The sequence below is a fragment of the Rhineura floridana genome, chromosome 2, assembly GCF_030035675.1.
Source record: "Rhineura floridana isolate rRhiFlo1 chromosome 2, rRhiFlo1.hap2, whole genome shotgun sequence".
NCBI lineage: Eukaryota > Metazoa > Chordata > Lepidosauria > Squamata > Rhineuridae > Rhineura > Rhineura floridana.
The window spans coordinates 158,487,657-158,501,199 of record NC_084481.1 but is presented as its reverse complement, the minus strand read 5'-3'; the positions used below and the strand labels follow the sequence as shown (position 1 = coordinate 158,501,199).

At 43.0% G+C, this 13,543-nt stretch overlaps 1 protein-coding gene across 6 annotated transcripts in view; it reads right to left on the bottom strand.

Annotated features, from left to right (window-relative positions):
* The window catches only part of FUT8 (fucosyltransferase 8), a 169,681-nt gene that overhangs the window by 105,678 nt on the left and 50,460 nt on the right, over positions 1 to 13,543 (bottom strand). For all 6 annotated transcript variants that reach the window (XM_061611003.1, XM_061611005.1, XM_061611006.1 and 3 more), the window contains exon 2: positions 12,206 to 12,614. In XM_061611003.1, the coding sequence (XP_061466987.1) occupies positions 12,206 to 12,408 (203 nt within the window). In that variant the 5' untranslated portion in view covers positions 12,409 to 12,614. The remainder of the gene's footprint in view (positions 1 to 12,205; positions 12,615 to 13,543) is intronic.

The following is a 13,543-nucleotide window of genomic DNA, read 5'->3' as shown; positions in this document are numbered from 1 at the left end:
GGGCGGCAAACAGAAACGCTAAAAACACTTTAAAACATCATAAAAAGGCCTTAAAATACATTCAAACGTTAAAAACAGCTTTAAAAACAGCTTTAAAAACATCTTTTAAAAAAGGGTTAAAAACATATTAAAGAAAACATTAAAAGCAATTCTAACACAGACGCAGACTGGGATAGGTTTCAGCTTAAAAGGCCTGTTGAAAGAGGAAAGTATTCAAAAGGTGCTGAAAAGATAGCAGAGATGGTGCCTGCCTAATATTTAAGGGGAGGAAATTCCACAGGGTAGGTGCCGCCACACTAAAGGTCCATTTCCTATATTGTGCAGAACGAACCTTCTGATAAGATGGTATCTGCAGGAGGCCCTCACCTGCAGAGCACAGTGATTGACTGGGTATATAAGGGGTAAGACGGTCTTTCAGGTATCCTGTTCCCAAGCTGTATAGGGCTTGGTACACCAAAACTACAACCTTGAACTTGGCCTGGTAGCAAATGGACAGCCAGTGCAATTCTTTCAGCAGTGGGGTGACATGTTCGCAATACCCTGCCCCAGTGAGCAGTCTCACCGCTGCATTTTGCACCAGCTGAAGCTTCCAGACCAACCTCAAAGGCAGACCCACATAGAGCGCATTACAGTAATCCAGCCTGGAGGTTACCACTGCGTGGACAACAGTGGTCAGGCTACCCTGGTCCAGAAGAGGCCACAGCTGTCTTACCAGCTGAAGCTGGTAAAAGGAACTCCTAGCCATGGAGGCCACCTGGGCCTCTAGCAACAAATATGGATCCAGGAGCACCCCCAGACTACAGACCTGCTCTTTCAGAGGGAGTACGATCCCATCCAAAGCAGGCAACTGACCAATTATCCGAACTTGGGAACCACCAACCCACAGTGCCTCCATCTTGCTAGGATTCAGAGTCAGTTTATTGGCCCTCACCCAGCCCACCACCGAGTCCAGGCAGAGGTCCAGGGCTTGCATGGCCTCTCCCGATTCAGATGTTATGGAGAAATAGAGCTGGGTATCATCAGCATACTGCTGACACCTCGCCCCAAATCTCCTGATGACTGCTCCCAAGGGCTTCATATAGATGTTAAAACAGCATGGGGGACAAGATGGTACCCTGCAGCACCCCACAGCACAACTGCCAGGGGGCCGAAAGAGAATCACTCAATGCTATTCTCTGAGAGCGACCTTGGAGATAGGATCGGAACCACTGTAAAACAGTGCCTCCAATACCTATCTCACCAAGTCGACCCAAAAAGATACCATGGTTAATGGTATCAAAAGTCGCTGACAGATCAAGTAAGAATAACAGGATTGCACTCCCCCTGTCCTTCTCCCGATAAAGGTCATCCATCAGGGCGACCAAGGCCGATTCAGTCCCATAACCAGGCCTGAACCCAGACTGGAATGGGTCAAGATAATCTGTTTCATCCAAGAATACTTGCAATGGCTGCGCCACAACCCTCTCAATCACCTTCCCTAAAAAGGGGGTATTTGCAACCAGTCGGTAGTTGTCACAAACCAATGGGTCCAGGGTGGGCTTTTTCAGGAGTGGTCGAATCACTGCCTCTTTCAAGGTGCCTGGAACCACTCCCTCCCGCAATGATACATTGACCACACTCTGGATCCACTCTGTCAAACCCCCTCGGCAAGCTTTAATAAGCCAAGAAGGGCAAGGGACAAGAGGACACGTTGCTGGCTGCATCATCGCAAGCACCTTGTCTACGTCATCAGGCCGCCTCAACTGAAACCGTTCCCAAGAAGACATTGCACTGGACACCTCATTGGGGACTACAGTAGACATAGAGGGGGCATCAAGACTGCTACGGAGACAAGCAACTTTACCCTCAAAGTGCCTTGCAAACAATTCACAGTGGGCCTCCGAAGGGTCTAAAACGCTATTTCCTGAATTTGATGTCAACAGACTCCTGACAATATGGAAAAGCTCCACCGGACGGCTACTTGAGGATGCGATGGAGGCAGAGCAGTGGGCCTTCTTTGCCGCCCTCACCGCCACACAATAGGCACAGTTATGATGTCATGCCTGATCAGCCTCACAGCATGTCTTTCGCCACTTGTACTCTAGCTGTCGTCCAGCCTATTTCATTGCCCTTAGCTCACTGGTGTACCAAGGTGCAGACCGGGCTCCACAATGCTGGAGAGGTCGCTCGGGGGCAACCGTGTCAAGAGCCCGACATGCTTCACTGTTCCACAGCGTGACAAGGGCTTCAACAGGGTCACTTGCTCTATCTACTGGGAACTCCCCCAAGGCATTCAGGAATCCAGTGGATTTCATTAGGCTCCAGGGAGGACCATTTTAACCTGTCCACCCCGCCGCAGGGAAGGATCGGAGCCATAAGAGACTGAGATGTGTTGCTGTAGGGGTGAGACTGTGCTGGGACCATTAAGGGGCAAGCTTTTCCACCTGCCTTGCCCCACCCCTCTGCCTGGCCCTTATCAGGAGGAGCTGCAGACTGAGATGTATTGCTGTTTTGCCCCCTGCTCTTAGTGACATTTTCTGGGGACTGTCCTTTACCAAAATGATGACTGCTTTTTGCTTTTAGTTGTTGTTGCTTTTTAGAAATGTTATAATTTTGTTGGTTTGAATTCTTGTAGATTGTGTTGCTTTTATTTGTATTTATGCTTTTCTATTTGTGTATGAGCTACCTTGGGGGCCTTTTTGGCCGAAAGACGGGCTAAAAATAAACGCTAACATAAATCTAAACTTCACCAGGAAGTGGTCTGACCATGACAATGGGGTGACATCCACCCCCCTATCTCCAGATCACCCCTACCTCCATCTGGAGCAAAAACCAAGTCGAGGGTGTGCCCTGCCCTATGTGTTGGGCAAGTGACGACTTGAGATAACCCCATGGTCATCATGGAGGCCATGAAGTCCTGAACCGGAACACTAGAGGCAGCCTCAGCATGGACATTGAAATCACCCAGCACTATCGTTCTGGGCTCCTCCAACACCACAGCCAAGACAGCCTCTGCCAGCATAGTCAGAGAACCAGCAACAAACCTAGTTTACTGTCTCCTCGGCCCGACACCAGGGGCAGGCCCTCGCAGCCACCTCCTAGACAGAGTGGTTTCCTGGTGACAGAGATGGCAGCAACTCCTCCTCCCCCCCCCGTCCCTGCAGCCTGTGCTGGTGTTACACCATCCAGGTAGGCAAAGCTGGGTCAGATCAACTCCTCCCAGCTCATCCACCCAGGTCTCAGTAATGCACACCGAAATCAGCACCTACATCCATGATCAAATCATGGATGAGAGTGGTCTTATTGTGTACCAATCTAGCGTTAAACAACAACACACACAGGCCAGTGGGCACAGCAGATGAGCAACAAGGAACCCCTCCATGAGAGGAGTGGGAGCAAGGAACAAGGTGCAGATAGCCTTGCCCTTGTCTTCTACGGTAATTCACCACATCCCCATGGCTATATTTCCCTCTACCCGTGATCACTGAAATTGGGGTGGCATCACCCATGTTCCTCCTTACTAAGACTCCTCCTAAACACCTGATATGGACCCAACATGAGCCCACCAACAAAGCCTGCCGGAGCCAGAATTGGGAACAGTCATACCCATTCAAACTTTTTCACACAGGGCCCATCTACTCTCCCTCCTGTCTCACACCCAGGGAGGGCCAGTTACAGACTCTCACTCTGAAGGCATCTAGCGACTTTCTCCTACCATTCAGTTCACTGCACAGGCTCTCACCCTTTGCAGGAAATGTACATGCACCACACACCCTCCCCAGCACCAATCTCCTCTAGATTGGCTTAACAGGAAATTAAAACAAACAAAAAAGAAAGGTAATAGAAGGGGGGTAGTGCCCTCACCCTTGGGACTCCCCAAGGGGCTTGTGTTACCCCACCGGCGGCAGACCCGCCACCCAAGGGCAGCTGGGCTTTTCTGCCTCCTGACCCAGCCAGCAGCTGATGCAAGAGGCTGCAAGATTAACTGCAGCCTCTCTCTGGAGCCAGTTCTTGCAGCACTTACCAGGGACTTCAGCTGTCTTGGGAGACAGCACCCCAAAGGAGCAAGCAGCAAGCACCCAGATGCTCAGATACTCACTCCCAGGGCAGGTCTTCTTCAGTCCCCTAGTGCTGCAGCTGTTCCCGTTATTACTTGAAAAAAGTATCACTACTTGAAAAAAGCATCATAGCTGTTCCCAAACCCTTGCTATGCTAGGATATTTAAAATGAAATGGCCAGAGGAGGGAGAGGTTTGTCTTCTTTTTTAAAAAAATGATTTATTTTTTTTATCTTCATGCAGACTCCGCAGAAATAAAATCACATTGGCTGACTTTGTGGTCTGTTTGGACCCCAATGAGATGTCCAATGGAAGGATGAAGTCACTTTGTACTCCAGAGACTTTTTTTGGGGGGGGAGGGGGCAATCATCACAAGTGTGCTTGACACTACCAAACCACCTTGAGCAAAAAAAAACACTTATTCAGATGAGGCAGAATTAAGTAGTATACATTGGCCCTTTTTCCATGCATACTGAGTATTCACTAATAATCATGCTCTGGATACTCTAGTAAGCATGGAGGACTGGAATGCTAAAGTAGGGAACAGAGAAGAACTAGAAATTGTGGGGAAATGGCGCTTAGGAGATAGAAACAAAGCAGGAGTAAGACTTATTGAATTCTGTGAAGCCAATAATTTGTTTCTTGAAAACACATTTTTCCAGCAACCGAAGAGATGAGTTAACATGTGGATATCGCCAAATTGTCAATGTAGGAATCAAATCGATTTATAATTGGAAGCAGAAGGTGGAGAAGTTCCATACTTTCTGGAAAAACAGGGACCAGGAGCAGATTGCGGTACAGATCATGAACTGGTCATATTGAAAATCAGAGTACAGCTAAAGAAGAAGAACAAAGGAATCATAATGCCAAAGTACAATTTAAATAACATCCCAGAAAAATATAAAGATCAAATAAGGAACAGATTTGAAGCTTTACACTTACTTGATAGAAAACCAGAAGAACTATGGATTGAAGTCAGATACATATCAGGGAAGAATGCAAAAAGACAATACTTCTAATTAAAAAGAGAGAAAGACCTCAATGGATGACTGAAGAACCCCTTAAAATGGTCAAAGAAAGGAGGAAAGCAAAAGGAGACAGAAACACGGTTAGAACCCTAAATGCAATAATACAGCGACTAGTACGTAAGGACAAAGAGAACTACTACAATAATTACTGTACAGAAATAGAAGAGGACAACAAAAAAGGTAGAACAAGAGCCCTATTCCTAACGATTAGAGAAATTAAAGGGAAACTTAAACCAAGAGTAGAGATGTTGAATAATCAACAGGGTCACTGACTGACTAAGATGAAATAAAAGGAAGATGGAGGCAATACACTGAATAATTATATAAAAGAGATGCAAGGATGACAGATTCATTCATGGAGGAACTGTATGAAGAACAACCAGAAATTTTAGAATGTGAGGTGAAAGATGCACTTAAAATACTTGGAAGAAAAAAATCATCAGGAATAGAATAGTAGTGCGGACTTCCCGGAAGTAGTGCTGGACTTCCCGGAAGTAGTGCTGGCTGGTGGTTGTCTCTGAGGGAGCTCTGCCTCAGAGGAAGCTTTTTTCAGGTTAAAAGCCAGCCAAGAGGAATCTTGGACTGGCTTAAATGTTCTCCAAGGTATAGGAGAACCGATCAGATTTTCCACAAGACTTCGTTGAGCTGTCAGCGGTTGGAATTGATCAGGAAATTCCTGAGATAAGAAGGCATGCCGATCGGCTGAAGACGGAGTCAGGATTTCCACGCAAGTTGTACTGGAAAAAAGCGAAGCGTTCTTTTTTCTTCTAAAAAAAAAACGTTCTTAACCAGCGAGCCTACTTCTGTCTAAATCTTATCATTCGGCTTAAATTACTGCAATAAAAGGGATTTGTTTACGAATCAGCAACTGAGAAACCTGGGTGAGTCATACTTTTTCTCTTTTAAATATAATTAAGGAAGAAAGAAAATGTAAACAACTTATATACTTTTTTTACGACAAAAAGCTGGCCTGAATTTGGAGTTTTAAAGTTTAAAAACGGATGAGAGGTAATTATTATATTTTGGACTATTTTTCTCTTTGGACTATTTCTCTTTGGACGAATCTGCTGCTCGTATATGTTACTAATTGTTTGGTGTTGGGAACCAGAATTGTTTTGCATTCTTGGATGTAGATAAGAACTGTGCTGTGCTGGCTGGACTTCAATAACAGGCCTGGAATATTAACTCTTTTGTTGGTGGAGGAAAAAAAAAAGAAATAGACTGCCTCTAGGTTTTGAAACAGTGATTAATATCAGAAATTAAAGGCTTCTCTTGAAAATGACAACTAGAAAAGCAACTAAGGCCCAGGAGCGAAGAGGTTCTACTGATCCACAGGAAGGGGCTATACCCCCAGATATGTTTCAAAAAATAATGGAAGGGATTAATGATATAAAACAGGAAATGAAAACTGAACTGACAGATATAAAAGACTATATTAAAACACAAGTGGATGAGATCAAAGGGACAATTGGGCAAATAAAGGAGGATGCAAAAAACACTAAAGAAAAGGTACAAATCTTGGAGAATAGAACAGATATATTAAATCTGGAATTAGAAAAAAACCTGGATTATATGGCTGTGACTGAAATGAGAAATAAATAACATTGTTTGAGATTCCGTGCAATTCCTGAGGAAACAGGTGAAGACATCAGAGATAAAATTGTTAATGCTCTAGTAAAATTTCTGGATTTGAATGAAGATCGGATGGAATTTGAAATAGACAAAGTGTATAGAATTAATTCCAGATATGCAACAATGAATAAAATTCCATAAAGGAAGCCACAGACCTGAACTTACAAGATCTGAACAGGATGGTTTATAACAGATGCTATTGGAGGTTGCTGATTCATAGGGTCGCCATAAGTCGTAATCGACTTGAAGGCACATAACAACAATCCTAAAGAAACCTCTGGGTAGGGGAAAGGTAAGCAAATATTATTTCTGTCCCTCATTACTGAATATATTGCATATTCTGTCAAGTAGTACTCATAGAATACGTACAAATTAGTTGAGATCCGAAAAGCAAGACTGCATTGTTGTTAAATTCAGATTTAGTTCGATGGGCCTTGCGGTCACAAGTGGATCATGCCCATATTTTGTGACTTTGAGGAAAGTTACCCTACCTTAAATATTTCCCAAAATTATAAATGTGTTCTCAAAGCTACATTTTCTATGTACAGGATTTGTTTACATGATGTTTAAAGAATCTTCAAGAAATTTAAATACGGCTCACCTAAGTAGGAATGAGACCTGATATTATGAAATAAGATAGTTTTGCTTCTGCCTTGTCAAAAGAAATATGAGCAGAATTGGCTTACATAATTGATAAGGTTGCACTGTTGTTTTTAAGGAAAAGACATCACTTCATCCTGTATTGATTATAATGTGGTTAGGTTACAACCAAAAGAAATATTTACTCTCAGCCTTGATAGTTAAGTACTTGGTAATTTCTGTGGACACAGAAGTGTGACTTCAAAGTGAAGCAGCCAAAATAATACTTAGTAACATTACACTGGATCTTAGCCAAAAGGCTGAGAAGTAACCCATATACACATTAAAATATTGTGTAACATCATTACAAGTTATTACTGTTTTTGTTAGGAACAGCTGAAGAGGGACTATGTAAATCTGAATTTTTGATAAATGACTTTGTGTTTTAGGTTAGATAACTATGAAAAAAATGGAAATGGACTGCCTTCAAGTCAGTTCCGACTTATGGTGACCCCGTGAAGAGGGTTTTCATAGTAAGCGGTATTCAGAGGGGGTTTACCATTGCCTTTCTCTCAGGCTGAGAGGCAGTGACTGGCCAAGGTCATCCAGTGAGCTTCATGGCTTTGTGGGGATTCGAACCCTGGTCTCCCAGGTCATAGTCCAACAGCTTAACCACTACACCACACTGGCTCTCATAGATTTGAATTTATTTTGTTTATCAAGTATCCATTCCTAGGGGAACAGCTGCAGCACTGGGAGACTGGAGAAGACCTGCCCTGGGAGTGAGTACCTGAGCATCTCGGTGCTTGCTTGCTCTTCTGGGTTGCTGTCTCTTAAGACAGCTTAAGTCCATGGTAAGTGCTGCAAGGACTGGGACCCCATGCCTGATCCTGACTCCAGAAAGAGGCTGCAGTCAATCCTGCAGCCTCTTGCATCAGTTTCTGCTGGGTCAGGGGACATAAAAGCAGGGCTGTGGAGTCGGAGTTGGAGTCGTGGAGTCGGAAGCAATTTTGGGTGTAGTCAGAGTCAGTAGAAATGTATCGACTCCGACTTCGGCTTCAAAATAAATTTTGATTGACAATTTTTTTAAAATATAAATTCAAAATGTCAAAGAAGCTTCCCATGAAGTCAGCTGTAGTTGAGCATTTCACCATAACCCAAGATGGAAAACATTTTTTTGTGTCAGTGTATGACACAGGACCCAGATGAAGACAAATGCTGTGATGCCAAGATCAGCGCATATTCAGGCAGTGATAAAAATGCTCCTATGAGAGCTTCCAATTTAAAAAGTCATTTACAGCCCTTTCCAGGGCTGTGGAGTTGGAAGCAATTTTGGGTGGAGTCGGAGTCAGAGTTGGACAGTAGAAAAATAGAGGAGTCGAAGGTTTGGCATACCGACTCCACAGCCCTGCGTAAAAGCCCAGCTGCCCTTGGGCAGCGGATCTGCCACCACTGGGGGTGCCATTGAAGGGGTGGCACCAAAGGGGATTGCCACTTGAGGAGCCCCTTAGGGAGTCCCAAGGGTGAGGGCACTACCCCTTCTATTTTTCTTTTAAACAAATCTGGAGGAAATTGGTAGTGGAGAGAGTGCATGGCGCATGTGTAGTTCCTGTGCAGGGTGAGAGCCTGTGCAGTGAACTGAATGATAGAAGAAAGTCACCAGATGCCTTCAGAGTGAGAGTCTATAACAGGCAGAAGGCTGACCCTTCCTGGGTGTGAGATGGGGGGAGTAGATGTGCCCTGTGTGAAAAATATTGAGTGGGTCTGACTGTTCCCAATTCTCTCAGAGGCCTACTAGGATAATTGGTTTAAGTAGGTTTTGTTGGTGGGTTCTTGTTGGATTCATATCAGGTGTTCAGGAGGAGTCTTAGTAAGGAGGAACATGGGTGATGCCACCCCAATTTCAGTAATCATGGGTAGAGGGAGGTATAGCCATGGGAAGGTGGTGAAGTACCACAGAAGATGAGGGCAAGGCTATCTACGCCTTGTTCCTCTCTCCCATTCCTCTCATGGATGGGTTCCTCGTTGCTCGTCTGCTGTGCCTACTGGCCTGTGTGTGCTGTTGTTTAATGCGAGATCAGTACACATAAGACCACACTCATCCATGATTTGATCATGGATGTAGGTGCTGATTTTAGTGTGCATTACTGAGACCTGGGTGGATGAGCTGGGAGGAGTTGATCTGACCCAGCTTTGCCTACCTGGATACGCAGTGCAACACCAGCACAGGCTGCAGGGACATTGGGGGGGGAGGAGTTGCTGTGGTCTACAGAACTTCCATCTCTGTCACCAGGAAACCACTCTGTCTAGGAGGTGGCTGCGAGGGCCTGCCCCTAGTGCTGGGCCAAGGAGACAGTAAACTAGGTTTGTTGCTGGTGTACTGTCCACCCTGCTGTCCAGCAGCTTCTCTGACTGAGCAGGTGGAGGCCGTTTCGGCTGTGGTATTGGAGGACTCACCCCTCATTCTCTGCCAGGAAACTGAAGTGACTAAATAACAAATTTCACATCTTTGGAAATGGGAAGGGAATGCTCATCCTTCCTTTTAGCCACAGATTCACTAGTGATAAGAAGAAAAAAATGAAGACAAAGAAAACCTAAAACTGGTGGGGAACCTCTGGTCCATGAACCTAATTAGGTCTGGCAGGGATCCTAACTTGGTCTATGAGGCCATGTCCCCCAAGCTACACCTACCTACGCTACACACGATGTTATATATGGTATCAGTTGTGTGGCAGGTAAAAACATATCTCCCTCACAAAAGTGGGGTTCGCAGACACCACCAATTAGCTGATCATCACCTACATGGGCCAAGGAAGATACTTCACCTGACATCAAGGTGAGATCAGGTGATTGGCCACCCATCAGTTAAAATGGCCTGCACAGTTGGGGGACCTTAGGAAACAGTTTCTCATTCCTAGCCTAAAATATTCTCTCATCTATATTGCTACTTAATACACTGGATTTGTACATCATTACCAAAATGCAGGTTACATTTTCATCTTAAACACCCTCTAAAAGCATACGGTGGGAAATACCAAAATATCAGGAAGAAACAGCAGGATCTGAATCTTTCCAACAACCCAAAATCACATTTGCTGTCCTGGGCATTCAGCTTGATCCTCATAGCGTGATCCCACACCAAGTGGAAGAAACATAGGTTGATGTGTGCCTTTTCAAAATAACCTATGTCCCAGTCTCCTTAGACCACTGTGTTGTCCCTTGGCCAGCTCAAAATAGGGACTCTTGATGCTCAGTTCACAGCTGATTTCAGCTGAACACTCAAGATGACCCCGATCCTCAAAACCAAGCCAGAATGCAATTTCAGTCACAGCAAAGGACTTGCATCTCTGTGCAGCTTTCAGGTGACAAAAATTACCCCCCACTTGAGAAAAGCAATCATGCACTACTCTCATCCTGCAAGGTTGCTGTGCAAGGATAGAAGGTATCGTCAGAGACTCTCAGATACCCTACCTACCCTACCCCTGGCATTTATAAAATCCAAAATTTATGCACATTTACAAATATATCAGTCAATCAATCAATCTTTATTATGGTCAATGATGAGAACATAAAACACCTACATAAAACATTCTCCAAATATAAAATATGTAAAATAAAATAAAGTGAGATAGCATAAAACACATAAATGTAATTGGACAGCAATATTCATAGTCATAATTATAGCCATACTGCAAACTCCAGAAATGGGGATAATAAGATAGCTGGAATTAATTACTGACGAATTTTAAATACCGCAGCACAAAATTTAGCTACACTAAAAGAAGCGGCTGCATTTTGATTGGAGGAGTAGAAGAGGATAAAATGCACCTAATCATCCTAGCTGTTTTAATAAAAGAGGTTCAACAAAACAATTTCATAGATCACAGTAGAAAAGGCAATAAAGAAGAACATGTGTCACTGATTCAACCTCTCCAGAACCACAGGGGCACCATTCACAAATATATAAGAGAGATCATCTCGTATACTATACTATTCCTATTGCTGGAACATCCCTTCTGAGACAATCATTAAAAGTTCTTAACAACCTTAGGTGTATTTCACCAGCATAAAACAATTGTTGTCAACTGCACATAGACCTACCTCACTCTATACTCCTTTATTAACATGCTTCAATTTTAACACCAGTTCCAGTGAAAGGAGAATGCAGAGTAAAAAAGCTATTTATTCCTACCCTTTCTGTTCCATATGTTAGCCAGGTATAAGTCCATGAAATATGTTATTTTATCCTATGAGCATCATTCATGGCCTTTCCCACTTTTAAAGTGACTATCACTTTTACAACCAGATAGGGACAAATAAAACCAGGTCTCTCTCTTATCCAGTCTCCTCCCCCACCCCAAGTACTGGTTCATGAAACTGAGAATACCAGTTTCTCTCAGGATGATCCTGACATTAAGCTAGGGTGGGAGCAAAGACATGTACTGAGTTGTCATGCCAGAAGCTAATCTAATAGAACTATTTCTTCAGGTGAAAGGAAGGGAAGCAAATCTGTTGGAGGGGGGGATTAACTTGTTGCTTGGAGAGAGATGAGGTCCTAGGTACTATGTCAAGTTAGAATTAAAGATGTAAGGTTTTAGTTTTTACCTCTTATTTCTCGATTTGAAAAGGCAACATTAATTATCACAAGTCCCAAACCTTCAGCATGAACTTCCACAAATATAGTACAAAGAGCCAACTACTAAACTACCAGGTAAACATAGCACCATTATGTCTCCCCAACCCCTGAAAGCAAACATGCAAGGGGAAAAAAGTAAGTCTATTCCAGAACAGATGGTAGGCCACATTTGATTGTACCTCTAAACATGGTCCCTATGAGAGCTGCCCAGAAAATTATTTCATTATGAATTCAATTTTGTTCTTTATGCAAACACACATAAAACATAAAGCCACTACGTTTTTAGAAACCTACCTGAGAGACTCTGCCATTCGTCTTAAGTCTTCATTTTGCTGTTTTAACCGTTCAAGTTTCGCTAATATCTTTGACAGTTCACGACTAGAATGGTCTGGATGCTCATTGTCTCGTACTAAGTGTCCGCCTATGTAAAACAGCAAGGTCCCCCAAGCAAAAAGGATGAGCATAATCCAACGCCAGGAGCCAGTCCATGGCCGCATTTTCAGATGTTCTATCCACTACCAAATAGTTTTTGTTCACAAAGCAGACATTGTAACTCCTCAATCAGTACAGAGATTTCAAGATTTCTGTCTTTGATTCACCACATTGTGCTTTTCACAGCATTTCTCTGACAGCAAAACTTAAAAACAATTATCCTAGATGTGTAATCCAGATTCTAATGACACAGATGTTTTGGTTTTATATTCTGTGAGAAAGAAACAAAATGAAGTTAAATTTTGTGATTTAAAGATAGTAACATATATTGACATAAAGCTTTAATATTTGGTGTTGCATTTCAAGTCAGTTAATAGCATTAGAATGTTCAACAACTCACAAAGGAATAACTTAAGTCTTTCAGCAACCGTATGTTTTTTGGTCATTTGTATACAAACTAAAAAAATAGAACATTTGTTCACTTGCTTGCAGAGTGCTGTTTTATACTTTAGACAATTGTACAATTAAATCAGAAGAAACATTATGTAGTGGCTTTAGATTATTCGTTTTTGCAAGGCAATACACTTGTAAAAGGAATAGATGCCAAAGACAACACATAATGTATTCTCTTTGAGTAAACTTGCCAGCAACTTCAGAAGTTTTAGTTTTTATACTTGCCTTGAAGAGATTCAGATCTGGATACAAGCATTTTAATGTTTAATGCTTTATGTTTATGTTTTTAGTTTAATGTGTTCCTTTGTTATTGATTTTATTCTATATTGTATTTTAATCTCGTTTTGTACACCGCCCAGAGAGCTATTAGCTATGGGTGGTCTAGAAATGAAAATAAATAAATAAATAAATAAATGCCTCTCTGTAATCAGACACTGCCCTGGTTTGCACCCAACATTAAACCATTATTAAAATTAACTGTAGTTAAATATGAACAAGCAGTATCCTGGTGCATGCTGCTGAAGTTGTGGACGCTTCACTCCGCTCCTGCTGTGCTGCTAGAAAACAAGCGTCTTCTGAACCCAGGCTAGTGGCTTGTTTCTCTCCAAACAAACCACGAGCAGAAGCCACAGTTTGTTCTTATTCACATTAAACCATCAACTTTTTGCAGAACAGCTTGTTTAAAGATCAGGGGAGAGCACAATAAGAGAAAAGTGGCATCAAATCCAAAGATGTTCTTCCAGTTGC